At 39.3% G+C, this 17,022-nt stretch overlaps 1 protein-coding gene across 2 annotated transcripts in view; it reads right to left on the bottom strand.

Moving 5' to 3' along the window:
• LOC123318477 (protein fem-1 homolog CG6966) overlaps window positions 1-17,022 on the bottom strand; it is a 34,461-nt gene that overhangs the window by 6,547 nt on the left and 10,892 nt on the right. For both annotated transcript variants that reach the window (XM_044905105.1, XM_044905107.1), the window contains exons 2-3: window positions 873-1,035; window positions 363-782 (exon numbers count right to left, since the gene is read on the bottom strand). In XM_044905105.1, coding sequence (XP_044761040.1) covers window positions 363-782; window positions 873-1,035 — 583 coding nt within the window. The remainder of the gene's footprint in view (window positions 1-362; window positions 783-872; window positions 1,036-17,022) is intronic.

Genomic DNA, 17,022 nt, shown 5'->3' on the forward strand with positions numbered 1-17,022 from the left:
AAAAACATCTCAACTTTAGGTAATGTTATAGGAAAAAAGTGTTTTTTCTGACCTCAGTGATCTACTGTTGACATATTCGTGAGAGTCAAGGACTCACCTTGTATCCCGACTAGCAGGTCAGGAAACCCAACTTTTCCGGCAGATTTGCCTCAAAAAACCACAATAAAATCAATTTCTTAAATACGGAAACCAAAAACACAAATCTCCTGTTTGTAATCGTTGCTAATGCTAACCTCGCTTCTGTCAGTACTGTCAAACTGACAACTGACGTTGACATTCGCTTTTGGTAAGGGATAAGAGTAATAACGCCAAAATATTTCAATGGCACAAGGCAGCACAACGGACAAACTTCCTAAACCTACCGTAAGAGTCCCTAGTCATAACGGCGCCATGATCCAGCAACAGCCTCAGTATATCCAAGCTGCCCGACTCCGCGCAGTCGTGAAGCGCCGTGTTGCCCTTCACGCTCCTCCTGTTCACGTCAGCGTTCAGCTCCAGCAGGTACTTGACGACCTCCAGGTGCCCCTTGTAGCACGCTATCATCAGACAGGTGTGCCCGTGTCGGTTGGCTATCTCGATGTCGGCGCGGTGCTGCACCAGGTACTTGACGATGTTCAGGTGGCCGTCGAAGCAGGCCGCCCTAAGCGGCGTCGACTTGGTCCTCGTCGTGCTGTTCACCTTGGCGCCGTGCGATATCAGCAACTTGACGATGTCCAGGTAGCCGGCCGCGGCTGCGCACCAGAGGGGCGGGGCCTCCTCTATGGTCTCGCCGTCGAAGACGACTGAAAGAGAAGAGAATTAGCGACATCTAGCGGGTGGGATGTGTTTTCTAAACGTTTTTATGGTGACAGTGTATTGTTTGGATTGTTTACCTGAGCCGGGCTGTTCTACGTCTGCGCCACATTTTTCTATCAGGTATTGGGCAACGTGGAAATGTCCATTTCGGCAAGCTATCACTAAAGGGGTGGCTCCAGACGTTTTGGATGCCACGAGCATGGATACTTCTTCTTTACCTTTGTTAGAATGTAGGTATATCTGGAACAAATGAAAGGATTTATGAGATCGAATGGAGAGGATAGTTTTAAAATATTTCCGCTTCATGGGTCACATGATAATGGACCAATAGGGACTTGAGACCATACCAGATGTGAGTTTCGATTGGTTCATTGTCAATTGTGAGGAATTTAGGGATTTTTTTCAGTGAAACGAAGACGTAGAGATGAATCTGTTGAAATTTGAATCTCTTGTTTCTTTTACTAATACCTTCTTTCCAGAGAAATCGGACACAAATGCAGGAATATAACACAAATTGTAGAAATACTGTAAAGAAGTCAAAATCTTCCAAACATCAACTTGACAGATCATAGGATCATTGCATTGCATAAAATCATACGCTCATTATTCAATTCTATGCATAAAATAGTTTAATGCATAAAATATCTTATTTTTTTAAGCTTTCCTGCTTTCTGGAACATATAATTTTTCTACAAATTAGTTCCAACTTCGAACAAAGTCTTTTTTCTCTTATTTATTATACTTTTCATGACGAGAACTTCTGATATTGAATTTTAAATCCTATGATGAAAATTTTAACATTGAATTCTATGACAAAAAATTCTGACATTGAATGTCAGTTGTTGTCAGAGTGAAGGCTCACAGATTTTCATCCCTTCCTTCTATGACATGAACCAGTTTGATTGATTGACTTTTAAAAGTCTCTAGGAGGCGGCGCTGATGTAATCTGCTGTAATGAATTCGACATTTTTCACCTACTGAATATCCATTTGAGCGAAACTCATGCGGTCCAAACTTGTATATGGAGTATTATAATGACAATGCACCTTTCAATCGACACGCCATTTCAGACATTTCATTGCGGAATCTGTTATGTTAGATAACTCGATCCTAACTGGGTATTATCTGGGTTTCTCAGCCAGGCCGAACGTCTAAGAGAAGAACCATGCATTTTAGAAAGTACACGGCAGAAACGCCATTGAGTAACAACGCGAATCAGATCGACGAACTCCTCAACCCTTGACAATGACCTAGTTCAGCTTGGAAAGTATCACAATCTGCAATTGCTGTCGATATTATACAACCGAAAGGTTCGATCTGTGGAGAATGTCGAAATTTTATCATCTTCTGGCTCTGTGGTACGTGATCTGTCATTATTGGGTCTTTGACGAACAGTTCCAGTGGCAAAATATTTTCCAAAGCCATCAATATCCTCAACCTTTGACGTCCAGTTGCCAACATCCAGCGAGTGTTAATCATTTGTCCGTGGAGGGTAGACTACCCAACATACACTTGCGCGCGAAATTTAAATTTCATTAAGTTTTCTTGACTCTCCCAGTTTCACATGGGATTTTTCGGAATCGTTTCTTACATTAAAACATTCTATAAATCATGAAGAAGGTTTCACACAAAAAATTGTTAAAATCGGTTCAGTAGTTTTTACGGGATTCGATGACAAAGCAAGACAGAGCTCCATTTTATAAGACCCGTTTGCACCAAACGCACTTAGTGTTAAGTGTCCCTTAAAATGAATCCTTAACTTAAATTACGTTGCACTAACTGTTAAGTGACATTTAAATGGCTAAAGCTAGCCTTAAATTTAAGCGCTCCTGTAATGACCACTTAGGTATTTAAGGGCGGGATTCTAACCTAAAATAATTTGTTGAACTGGCTGCAGAACTTCCCATTTTTGATGGATTTTGAGAATTGAATAAATTCATTACTGAATACTAAGCCTTTTCTTTTGCCTTTATTGTAATGCCATCAGTCTTTTTTAATTTTCAATTTGGTGTCACAAATTATACTATAGTTAGTAATAAACTCTTTTCTTCTGTTGAGAAGTTGAGTGCCCTTTGTAGATTACCACCAATTGCTTGACAATTATCATCGTATTCGTACTAACAAGGGCAATAAGAACATTTTCTTCACGTTCCTCTTCAACATTAGTAAATCAAATTCACACAAGACCTTACAAAGAAAGTGTTGTACTTATATAAATTTGGGTACCTTTTATTTGACAATCATTATCAATATTAATGCTAATTCGACAACAAAAAGTTGTTACTCTTTGATAATATTATAATAATATGCTTGACACTGACTGACAGGACAATAAAGATAGGCTAATGAAATGACAACGATCATCGGCAACCGGCCAACCAATGAAATGGCTTTATTGGACTAGGATGAAGTTGCACCAAAATAAAAAACTGAAATATCACTAGATATAGAAACTTAAGAGCCCCTTACTTGAGATTCTGTTAAGCCACAGTCGTGCAACTGGGAATAAAATTAAGCGTCCCTTAACTTTAAATGGCACTTAGTTAAGAATTCGTTTTAAGGGGTATTGGTGCGAACGGGCCTTAACAACAAACACGAAAGTGTTTCTCTCCTGGTGCACGAACCATGACCGAACAATGTTGAACATGAGGAAAGACTACAAAAATGATAAATACCAACACTTCACGCTCAAAAATTCAAATTTACACCCGCATGTTTATTAATATCCCCTTGAGATCGTTGATATTAAATCTATTAAACAATACATTTGCATAATTTTTATTACACGTTTGATTTATTGCTAAATGTAAATGGTGTAGCGTTTCCTGATTTGTGACCAAGACCATATTTAGCAGACTCAAGAGCATCGACTAGCGAGACAAATACTAATGTTGTTATCATGGAAATTGCTGGAAAGATCACACGGTTCATGTCGTACACCTCACAAACAAAGGTTTGCGGAAATTTTCAGTTGTTTACGCAGTGATTCATCAGGATGGTATCATTGATATCTCGGTATTTTGTGAAGGTGATTCGATACACTGATACACTTACGTCAGGGAAAATGAACTGAATGCTGGGTAGAGAGTATTTGCTGGGAACACTCTCGTTTTTCCCGGTATACATAGTATATGCTGATAAGGTTTTCATTAATTTCAACACAATATAACGGTGCATCAATTTCTCTCGGACGACATAGTTGCGTGCTGAAAAAAAGTAATTTCAAGCGAGTCGTTGCAAAATAATCACAAAAATAATTGCTGTTATCCGATACTTCATGTCTCACAACCACTTACGAGGTTCATACAAAAACTCTGTTATATAAACTACATTTGATCTGTACGCAATAAATCCTGAAACCTCATTTTCCTCAAGATAATATTGACACGTAATCCATCCAGTATGTGGATCAGATTCAATCATATATAGCCAAGTCCAGAACAAAGAAACGCGGGTATATTTTCTGAAGGAGAATGACTTGCAGTTTTACAAACGCAATAAATAGACAATATAGCACTGGCAGTTAAATGAGGTTGGGCATACTAAACGGTTTACAGCCACTATTTGAGAAGTCGAAGGTTTCTCCTCTTGTATTCGTGCTATTTCGATTACTCTGTGTTTCAATCTCGACAGATTCGCGAGGAGAAGAAGAAGAAGAATGTCAAAAAAGTGCAGGAGAGTTCAATGAAACCATAGACCTGTTTCTTTTGTCTATGAATGAAACAGATGTCATCCTCCGAAAATCCATGGAATATTTCAGAGTATCAATATCCTCTCGAAAAATAGAAGACTACGAGGTTTTTTGGTGCATCTAATCTTCTTTCAATTTTTGTGAGAAACAATCTTCGCCTGGGGATATCGAGATGTTTTAACGTTTACCAAACGCAGATCTTAACAAATCAACGATCACAGAACTACCGTCTGACGTTTCCATAGGCATAGATATTTCCCTGCAGTATGACAGTAACTGACATTTATCGAAAATATTGAGTTTTGTGATCATACCACGCCACAGAAGATTTGTTTGTCCCTCAATGGCGTCAATTGGTGGGGGAACGCCCACCAAAGTAGCGTAGCACAGACATGGCACATAGATGACAAAGGCGATACATAATTTTTAGATATCGCACATCGGAGTGTCAGTTGCGTGAAATATGTCGTTCTCAGTTCATATCTGAACATTCTGCATCGCCTTTGTCATGTACGTGCCATGTCAGTGCTATGCTACTTCGGTGGACACTCCCACTTAAACAGATCGACCATAATTTGGTAAAGGTGAGGTTGAGGCCGATCACAGACAGGGGTGATATAACTCATAGAGCTAAGAACAGTTTTATCGGCCTCGGTATTCATAGAATTAATTCAGCATATTTTTTTTCAAGACAATTCGGGGTGTAAGTGAATCTTCTGATCACAGTTTCTGTATCTCATCGGTTTGACCAATTCTCCGTCAAGATTTCAGGTCTTCGACTCAACTCGTGGAGGTGGATGAACCTCGAATTCCTGTTCTTTCTAGATTCTTCCTAGCCGAATCTATCGGTCGATTGGCCATCGATTAAAATCTTCGCGAACCAGAAGAATAACCGTTGTTTATCTTTTGACGCGACCAGATATTGAACTTGAATCGACAGGGAGTTAAATGAACCCGCCAACCGGAAACGAGTATTCCTTCCTTATATAGATGCGGGACCAGTCTCCACACCTGAAGGTTCCAGGCGTGTAGTGGTCGCTAAACGTTTCTGTGGTATGCTGCTTTGTCTGGCTTCTTTCGATACGCGAAACAGACGGATTGAGAATCCTGCACGAATGCTGCTCGGCTTGGGGAACTCTAAAACTGGATAATCCTCCTTTATCACCCTGGAAGACATCACAGTTTGATACTCACTAGATTTAAATACTTTCTGAAAAAGGAATTTCCATGTTCGTCTGACGTATAAACATGTCAAAATTAGAATAACGGAATATTCTATGTACCTAACAGTATGAATTGACTCATCAACAGAGCTACTAATGAACGGAAGCATTCATTTACACCATTTGCACTATTTCTAGCGCGCTTATATCAAGACAAACGGTCGAATTCTTGCCAAGTGAATAACACGTGATTCAGCTATAAGGACATTGAAATAGAACGGGAGACAATAACGCATCTTGCTTTGTGGGCATATTCGCGGATAACGAGCGTCTTTGTGCATCAGTTTCGCGCAGAAATAGCGCGTAGACATTGGGGATATATTCGGAATGAAAATCTCTGCTTACGCATCCGACGCGAAGGACCAGAACTCGCGGGATATTCAGATTTCTTTAGGAAATAATGTAGCAGTACGTTTTTCGAGCTTTCTTGGTCGATATCTTGGAATATTGTTTCGTTGTGCAGTTAAATGTATTAGCCGATCTTGTGCTACGGTTGTAGCTCTTCCTCTTACACCCCATGAGTATGCAGCGCTTCCTCTACTAACCACGCTTTGCAAAATCACCATACACACACTCTTTTTTAACATAATCGTCGCAGAAGGAAATTAAAACATGAACGATCGGGAAGATTAGAACACAATACAGAAATTATTCAAATTGCCCTTGATTAATATTCATACACTTCTTTCTGTGCCGTTACAGAACGCTATCCGATAAATCAAATCGCCATAAATCTTTAGATAACCATAAATTTCCAATAAATCCAGCGAAGCATGACCTGCAGCAAAGGGAGATTCTAATGCAATCTTTGGTCGTGTTACGTCTAAAAAATTTTTTCATTAAAACGCGCCGGGTAATTGCCGTTTATTCGATTCTTGAATTATGAGCCTGTCTCAAAGGTGATCCAGTCCGAGATAGCATAATAATCATTATCATGGGGACTTTTATGGAAGTTCAATTTCAGAGAGTAACGACAGCGAAAGCTTGTGTCATAAAATATTGTCAAGTAGCGCCAGCATTTCCGCAGGAATGTTCCGTTTAATTGTAGTGATCGTTGATTGATTCGTTTTTATTTCTTTTTTTATGTGCTGCTCAACTCAAGACAAAGTCTTATCCCACTTTGCGCTTTCTAAGCAGTCGACCTTCTCCTAATGGCAGCGTTTTTTGCATAGCATAGGTGAAAAATTTCGTAGGATCAAATGCCATTACCATCGCATTTTTTTCACGACTATGATTGATAGTTACCAAAGATCCAAAACAACAGTAGACACGGCCGATTCCGATGAAGAACTGGTTCAAGGTGTTAGATTCAATTTTTTTCAATCGAATGCTTCGCGTATACCGAATGACGTCAGTGTTGATGGATTCGTATAAAGATAAAACCGATTACCATTCGTGAAATACTTCTTGTTTATCGCAGATCAATCTTCGTGATTTATCGGTCTCATTGTTATTCTTCCTTGTTGTGGAAAAAACGACAGATAGAAATGTGGAAGTGCGCTTTGAAAAAAGCCACTTTATTAAAGGATTCTTCACGGTTGTAGGATAAATTGTTTATTTATCACGCCTACAAGGAGAGGGCCTTGTCGTGTCAGCTGCGACCACTCTAAGACTCTGTGAATTCCTGATCGGAATCAAAAAAGTAACATAATGTTCGTTATCACGAAAATGCTGAATTTTGAAGGCCATGTTTCCCCAGGTAGAGAATTTATGGATGCAGGGTTGATTGGAAGGTTTATTTGACTATTCTACCCCTTTCACACAGGGCCAATTCATATAGAAAGCTTCTAAGGTTCACCATGATTATTAAATGGTACTTAGAACAGAACCTTGTGGAACACCGCACCTAGCGACGATCGTTGTTGATTCTGAGTGATTTGAAAGGTTTCATCTGCATCATAACGAAGTATTACCTATCACCAGCAACACATTTTCATTACACAGTAGGAAAAACAGCACTTGGCAAGATGCAGAATCCGGTCGTTAGTAAGTGGTTTTAGCAGGCCCAATTTGATCCCTATTTGAAACATTTCCAAGCACTAATGTTCTCAAGGAAAACCTAGAGATTCACGCGGAATATAAATCATTTTTCATCTCTCGCATCCAAATAAACAAAGCTATTTAGATCAGCAAAAATCAGAATGGTGTTCCCAGAATAGTCGTGTTATATAACTGCCGCTTTCACTGTCTCAATATTGTCCATTACTCACTGAAATACCTGCAGAAGTCGGCCATCGATTGCATAAATTGACGTATAAATACTTCTTAGCATGCAATTTTGCAGTGTAACCTCTTTGAATGCAATTACCAAGAGCTCCATCATCAGTCATCAACTGGATCTCATGATCCATTGAGGGAATAGTTGGGAAAGAACACCCAAGTCTCCATAAAACCCACCATACAGGGTGGCACACTTAAAACAGTCAAGAGGGTCAGAAATATGAATAGTGTCGAAAAAATACACTTTTAGTGCAGTTTGAACTCCTTAATAGTTGAAAATTCGTCATCTGGATGCTTCTCAAATTTACCTGAGGCGACAGGGTCGTACCTAGGGTCGTTCTTATCAGTTTATGGCATTCCTTCGAGATGGAATCACCTTCGAAATATTCCCCACAAACGGGAAGTGTTTTCGTATCCAGATTATAGATCTTCCAATCTTCTATCTTATCGTATATATAATTTCCGAACCATTCGTTTCTGAATATGTATGAAGGATGAGAACACACAAACGTATTAAAAAGCTACATCGTATGTAATTAATCGTGGAGTTCCACAAACAGACCAATTACATTATTGAAATTAATTTCACTGGATGGTGGACTGTGAAAAACACAGATATACCGGTTGTGGACTTCGAAAAATGCGGATCTGAAGATTGCTCATCCTTCCGTGAACAATTCGAGAGAAAAACGGATATGAGTAAGGAAATTCCGGTAATATACTTTACGTGAATTATTCATGGAATTGGCTTCGGAGGATTCACAAGTTTGGATTCAAATTTTCTTTCATTTCTTGAGTTCCATCGTTATAGTGATAAATTGTTTTCATTTCACCATACCTAGTGGTTCACAATCTAATGTCAGTTGTCAGTTTGACAGAAGTGAGGTTAGCACCGATCACAGACAGGGGTGGGTGGTCTATTCAAGTCATCGATAGCGTTTACCAGACGCAAATTTAATGTCAGTTATCAATTTGACAGAAGTGAGGTTAGCACCGATCACAGATAGGGATGGGTAGTCGATTCAACTCATCGATAGCGAAGGGTAGCGTTTTTGGCCTATTAGTAAGATATGAGTAAGGAAATTCCGGTAATATACTGTTTGTGAATTATGTATTCATGGAATTGGCTTCGGAGGATTCACAATTTTGGATTCATTTCTTGAGTTTCATCGTTATAGTGATAAATTGTTTTTATTTCACAATTCTATACGTAGGTTCGATTTTCAACCTAACAATACACCTTTGTTCGATGTTTATGTGATAAAATTCCAAATATATTCATCACTGATGTGATTCCCTTGACATTTGTGGGAGTAAATCTTTTCATTGTGGTCGAATGACGATGTTAGTCAATGTCTCATTTTGAAATCCTTTTCCTGATTTCCTTCTAGGTTCTTATCGAGTTTCAGATCGATATTGAGAGATTTGAATGTGATTTCTGCATCTTTTTTATAAGTACTTTCCACTACGTTGATGTTGAGAGCATCTTTTGTTTGCTTCAAGAGTGTGTACGAAAAATGATGAGGACAAACCTGGAGTGAGAAAAAAATCAAATGTCAAAAGACTGCTTTTCACTTCCTTCTACACCTTCATGTGGCATTTGGAAGATTGGCTATGACTTCACGTTCTCAATTCAGAAAACCTGTCCTCTATCTATAGAAGCTTATACGAACTTGTTCTATTTGGGTTTATCAACAAATGATTTACTTTCCTACTGATTTATATTGAGTGTTGGAAGTGTTCTTGTCTCCTCTCAATATTTTCCACGAATCCTCAACTGAATCATTACACATTAATTGATAATAATCGGTCAAAATCAAAGAAACAACACGATATCAAAGAATATTAATGTCCTAATGATACATGATTATAGCAACATCGAATTAAAATAATTAAACAACCGGCACTTAATGAAATTATTCTCAGAAAGAAATGGATTTCAATCCCATGAAATATTTTTTTTAAGATGATCATTTCGAATTTACAATTCGCTTGTTTCGATAATTCCAGGATGAAAATAATTGATGTAATCATCATTCCTTCCTCTGAATCTTCGAATATGATCAGGGTGCGCCAAAAATTCTGTTGTACCAAGAATTAGTTCGAACAAAGCTGTAACCTTGCTTCAGCATCATCGCCACTGTTGAATCGTTACAGATATTCATTGGAAGGACTGTTAAATACGAGCGAGAGGTCAGCAAACAGATAAAATTCTCCTCACTATTATATTCGATGAAATTTCATTGGGCATAATAGAAGGTTTGGAAAGGAAGGTCTTTGACATAGCACAATATGACTCATGGTTAATTATCTTCATTATTGTTCATATTACAAAATGCAATAAGCACGACGAGATGAAACACCTCTTTCAGTCCAATCACCATTACAAAGTTGAAATTATTTTAAGGCTAGGTGACATAAGTATGGTAATTCTTTGATCGAATACAAAGACACAGCAACATTCACCCATCAGACTCAAACAGAAGAAATCTGACAACCAGGATTGCCATATACAGGGTGAGTATTCTACTCGTACAATGATTTTAACAGTAGATTCTTGAGGTCAAAAGAAACACTTTTTTCCTATACCATTTTTTCCGAATCAGATTGGTTTAAAAGATACAGGCTGTTGAAAAACTCTGAAAAAATGTTATTTTTAGTTCTATCTCACGAACGGTTTTATCGAATGAAATGAATTTCGGAATTTAGTTTCTCAGTTGTTTGATGAATCTTTTTCGAATACAAGATATCACCCACGTCTTCCAGTTTTCTAATTATGACCATTTCGTACCATGAAAATATCAAAAATTCAAGAACCCAACTCTTGAAACCAAGTTGGACGCTATCTTATGAATATTTGAACGTTTTGTAAAAGTAGTCATATTTTCTCGTATCATGCACCGTTTTCGAGTAATTTGATGTTCAAAAATTAAAAAGTATCTGTGACATTTGAAAAATTTGATGTTAATTGCCTACTTTGGTCGAATACAACTCTTCTCTGCTGGTGTGAAAACCCCGGGGGGAACAGAATGCACTTTTTTTATGTTCAAAAAGTATCTGAAAAATTTGAAAAATTGGGTATTTTGGCTGAATAAAACTCTGTGTTCGCGCCACAGCGCTACCGTGATGAGCTGGACCTGCCATCTACCGCATCTTTTGCTTTCTTAGAGCTATGTAACATTTGCGCGGAAGGAATCTTCTCTTTACTTTAGTCTTAGTCATTTACGAACTTAATCACGAGTCAGTGTTTACATTTACTACATATACATTCACTCACTTACTCTCTCGATGTTAAAGAGCAAGTCCAGATTGTAAAAAGCGTTCAGTTCGAAAAACAATAAAGTTACCCTTTAAGTGAAAAGAGTTGTTTTGTTTTTCATAATCATCAAGTTAATACAGTCCACGAACACCAACATGGTCCATTCGAGCCAACGGATGTGAAAAAGAAGTGAATAAAAGAGGAGAAAAGCTGGAAATCAGATTGCATTCGGCACCAAGAGGTAGTTGGTGAGTCCGTTCCTGTTTTTCCATTTATCCAGATCTTGTTATTCCCTTTTCACCTGTCGAGTTTTTAAAATAGTCGAAATAGTCGTTTTGTTTCTCAATTATTATTATAGCTCTGCTTGGCGTAGTGTTGAAAATGACCGATTCGTTAACTAGAAAGCGAGGGTCGCTAAAGAGCTCCCTAACAAATTTTGTTAAACACGTAGATAGTAAGAAAGACCTAGATAAACTGAGTGAAACCGACCTGATCCAGCTAGAAGAAAGATTAGATCGCGTGAAAATAGTATTTGATGAGTTCGAGGAGGTGCAAAACCATATAGAATTGGCAGCCTCCGAAGAAGCTCTCCAGAAGGAATATGAAATTAGGGCCACCTTCGAAGACACGTATTACGATTACCGGTCTATTGCCAAGTCCCTGTTAGCAAGTAAAGTAATTGTGGACTTCAACAGTCAAATCTCTTCAAGAAATTCCGCAGTGTCAGAGACAGGTAGTCCTACCAGTATTTTAAGTGGAGTTAAATTGCCAGTTATTGCCCTTCCCAAGTTCCAGGGAAAATATGAAAATTGGTTAGAGTTCAGAGAAACTTTCGAGTCTTTAGTTCATAGCAATGAGTCTCTGAGTTCGATTCAGAAGTATCATTACCTTAGAGCCTCCCTAGAGGGAAGTGCAGCCCTTGTAATCAAAGCAGTTGAATTCACAAGTGCAGGTTACACAGTAGCTTGGCAAGTTTTATGCGATAGATATAATAATACTAGACTATTAGTTCATAATCATATCAAATTAATCTTCGGTTTAGAGTCTATAACAAAGGAAAGTTCTTACAAGTTGCGTAAATTAGTCGATGATCTGTCCAAGCATTTGCGCTCACTAGAACAATTGGAACAGAACACAAAAAATTGGGACCCATTATTGATTTTTCTAGCAGCAAGCAAGTTAGATGCTAAAACACTTAGTGAATGGGAAAAGCATTCCTTATCGTGTGATAACCCGACGTTAGAAAATTTACAAACCTTTTTGCGCAACCGTGCAGATTTATTAGAAACCCTTGAATTTAAAAGCGGTTCCAGTAGGTACGTGGCAGATGAAAACAAAAGGAAAGATTTCCGACAAAGTTCCAAATCCCTAGTTTCCAATAATTCTACGGCTTTGTCATGTTTCTTCTGCAAAGAATCTCACTCGATTTATAAATGTGAATCATTTTTAGGTTTGTCATTGGAAAAAAGAATAGAGTTTGTTAAACAGGCCAATCTCTGTAATATTTGTCTACTGAATAATCATTCGAGCAAAAAATGTAGGTCCGGTCCTTGTAAAAAATGCAAAGCTTGGCATAACACTCTTTTACATCCTGAAAATGAATACACAGCGGTTACCAAAGAAAGCGTCTCAAGTTCGAATAACGTAAACTCTTTAGCCAGTGGCGTAGACGTCCTCAATAATTACACAGTGTTATTGTCTACAGCAAAGGTTATAGTTTTTGACGAGTCCAATCAGCCCGTTTCGGTAGGTGCACTGTTAGACTCTGGATCGCAATCAAGTTTCATCACGGATAGTTTGCGTCAGCGTTTGGGTATATCAACAAGCAACGCAAGCTTAAACGTTCTAGGTATCTCAGGCAATATTTCAAAAATCAAAGAGAAATGCGTAGTAGATCTAAACTCTCGGTATGGTAAGTTTAAAGCGAGTGTTAACTGTTTCGTTCTTTCTAATATCACCAGTATGACTCCAGCGTGGGGGTTTGATGTTAGTTCGTTAAAAATTCCTAGTGATCTGCAATTGGCGGATCCCGAATTCAATAAGCCCGCTCCCATCGATATGCTTATCGGAGCAGAGTTATTCTGGGAAATCATCAAGCCTAATAAAATTTCGTGCGGTAGGAACAAGCCAGTATTACAGGACACGGTATTTGGTTGGATCGTCTCCGGTCGCGTTAGTAATGATAACAACGTTCGCAACACTTCATGTCACCTGAGCACAAATCAAGAGTTATGTAGAATACTGTCGAAGTTTTGGGAAACCGAAGAGTGCTCCGTTGTCAAGCCTTGGTCACGCGAAGAAATTGAATGCGAAACAATCTTTGAACAAACCACTCGTAGAGACTCTTCTGGGCGTTTCATAGTCACTCTTCCTCTAAAGCAACATCCTAGCTGTTTAGGCGAATCACGTAGTCAAGCACAGAAGTTGTTCCATAGTACCGAACGAAAACTAAGCAAAAACGAATCGCTTAAAATTCTCTATACAAATTTCCTCTCGGAGTACATAGACCTCAATCATATGAGTTTAGCTGAAGAGCAGATAAACGATGATGTATGCGAATATTTCATGCCGCATCACGGAATTTTACGGGAAAACAGCAAGACTACACGTTTAAGAGTAGTTTTCAATGCGTCATTTCCTACCAGTAACGGAATCTCTCTTAACAATATCCAGTATATCGGTCCAATTTTGCAAGAAGACTTGTTGTCAATCATCTTGAGATTTAGACAGCACAAGTACGTTATTTCAGCAGATTGCGCTAAGATGTACCGACAAGTGCTCATCGAACCTAATCAGCGAAACCTTCAAAAAATATTATGGCGTGATAGTCCCGACCAGCCGCTTAAATCATATACGCTAAACACGGTAACCTATGGTCAGGCATGTGCGAGTTACTTAGCAATTCGTTGCCTTTTCGAACTAGCAAAAGTGTGTCAAGACAGCCAGCCATACATTGCGGAAATCATTCGCCGAGATTTCTATGTAGACGATTTGCTTACAGGCGCTGATACTATTGAGCATGCGCAGAGCATTTGCGCTGAAGTTTCATCTGTTTTACTAAGCGGGTGCTTTGAATTAAGAAAGTGGTATTCCAATGAACCAGAAGTTCTAGCTAATATAGATAACAAGGATTCTCCTTGCGGGATCATAGAGTTCGGTCCTGGGGAAAACGCGAAAACGTTAGGATTAACTTGGTCGTGTCTCAATGATAAGCTATTGTACACGTTAGAGAATCTCGATGTCGGTAGTAGATGCACCAAGAGGCTCATTTTATCCGTAAATGCTAAAATATTCGACCCCTTGGGATTAGTCAGCCCGTCAATCATCATCACCAAAATTCTGATGCAAAGTTTATGGCTCGAGAAGTTAGGATGGGATGATGCGTTGCCCAGACATCTAGCCGATAGATGGTTCAGATTTTTAAACGATCTGCCGAATTTAGAGAAAATTTCAATATCACGACGAGTAGTTTGCGACAACCCTCAACGTATCGAGTTGCATGGATATTGCGATGCAAGCGAGCGTGCGTTCGGTGCATGCGTGTACGTAAGAAGCATCGACGTCGAGGGTAGGATACATGTCCATTTGTTGACTGCTAAAAGCAAGGTGGCACCTATTAAAACAATAAGTGTGCCATGTTTAGAGTTATGCGGCGCACTAGTTCTTTCTCGATTAGCGGACAAAGTTAAAAAATCAATGACACTCAAGTTTGACGAATGTTTTTTATGGAGCGACTCACAAATCGTTCTTGCTTGGATAAGCGCGAGTCCCAGTTCGTTAAAAGTTTTCGTCGCCAATAGAGTTGCAGAAATTCAGGGTTTAACTGCTAATTGCGAGTGGCGTTATGTACCTACGCGCGACAATCCCGCAGACTTAGTATCAAGAGGGCTCTATCCAAGCGAGTTGTTGGAATCACAACTTTGGTGGCGCGGACCGACCTGGTTGTGCCTAGAAAAAGGCAATTGGCCGAATCATACTTATGCAGTTGTCAACTTGCCGGAGCTAAGGCAGCAAACATGCGTCGCTATTAAAGAGTGTCAGGAAACCTTATTTCCTTTCGAGAGATTTTCAAGTTATACCCATTTGCTGAGAACGGTTGCTTACATGTTGCGATTTGCCAAAAACTGTAGAACGTTTCAGACTGAGCGAGTTTTCGGATGTTTGTCTAAACAAGAGCTGAATCGCGCTCGAACAATTTTATTGAGAATATCACAAATTCAATCCTTTCCCAGAGAAGTGTCTGATCTATCCCAACATCGAAAAATAAATGGCAAGAGCAAATTGTTAAGTTTGACTCCGTTTTCCGATTCTGCTGGCCTTATACGCGTCGGCGGCCGATTAGAATATTCCGATCTGAGTTTCAACAAAAAGCATCCTATAGTTTTGGATTGCGCACATCATTTAACCAAACTGTTGTTTTCTTATGAGCATCTTCGCAACCTACACGTGGGTCCTTATAGCTTGCTAGCCTTTATAAGGGAAGAGTTTTGGCCTATCGGCGGTAGAAATATGGCGCGCTCAATCGTGAGGAAATGCATACGGTGCGCAAGACACAGAGGAGAAACAGTTCAGCCCTTGATGGGAAATTTACCGCGAGAAAGAATCGTTCCATCTCCTCCATTTAGCTGCGTCGGTGTCGACTACGCAGGTCCCTTCATTATACGTCATGGTTTAAGTAGAGGTCGTGGCGGCAAATTGGAAAAGTGCTATATTGGATTATTTATCTGCTTTGCTACAAAGGCTGTGCATCTCGAATTAATTTCAAGTCTTTCAACGGAATCTTTTATGCAATCCTTAAGAAGATTTATTTCCAGGCGTGGAAAGCCCAAAAAGATAGTTTCTGACAACGGCAAAAATTTTGTAGGTGCCTTTCGTGAATTAGGCAAGTTTTTGTCTCAGAACAAAGACAAATTGACTTCTTCCTCTACTTGTGAGGGCATTGATTGGCAGTTTATCCCCCCATATTCCCCTCACATGGGCGGTCTTTGGGAATCAAATGTGCGATGCGTAAAGTCACACCTGAAACATGTTTTGTCCAATACACACCTTACTTTTGAGGAGTTTAGTACTGTTTTATGTCAGATTGAGGCTATTTTGAATTCTCGACCTCTTTGTCAACTCTCCCCTGATCCAAATGACCTCAGTTCCCTCACTCCGGCTCACTTCCTCATTGGCAGAACGCTGATAGCTGCACCAGAAGAAAATGTCACTGACACAAAGATGAACCGTCTTTCAAGATTCCAGTTAATGCAGAAGATCTGTCAGGATTTTTGGAGAAGATGGGAGCGAGACTATATCGTAGAACTTCAATCCAGACAAAAGTGGAAAAGCGAGCATGGTCAATTGCTCGAAAATCAAATGGTAGTAATCAAGGACGAGCAATCCCCACCCACTGAATGGCGTCTTGGACGAGTCATAGCATTACACAAAGGTCAAGATGGCGTAGCTCGCAGTGCCTCAATCCGAACAAGTGCAGGAGTTCTAAAACGGAATTTCCAGAAGATTTGTCCTCTCCCCGTTGAGATTTGAAAGCTTGGGCTTTGCAATGGGGGCGGCATGTTCGCGCCACAGCGCTACCGTGATGAGCTGGACCTGCCATCTACCGCATCTTTTGCTTTCTTAGAGCTATGTAACATTTGCGCGGAAGGAATCTTCTCTTTACTTTAGTCTTAGTCATTTACGAACTTAATCACGAGTCAGTGTTTACATTTACTACATATACATTCACTCACTTACTCTCTCGATGTTAAAGAGCAAGTCCAGATTGTAAAAAGCGTTCAGTTCGAAAAACAATAAAGTTACCCTTTAAGTGAAAAGAGTTGTTTTGTTTTTCA

The sequence above is a fragment of the Coccinella septempunctata genome, chromosome 8 (genome assembly GCF_907165205.1).
Source record: "Coccinella septempunctata chromosome 8, icCocSept1.1, whole genome shotgun sequence".
In the NCBI taxonomy this organism is placed as follows: domain Eukaryota; kingdom Metazoa; phylum Arthropoda; class Insecta; order Coleoptera; family Coccinellidae; genus Coccinella; species Coccinella septempunctata.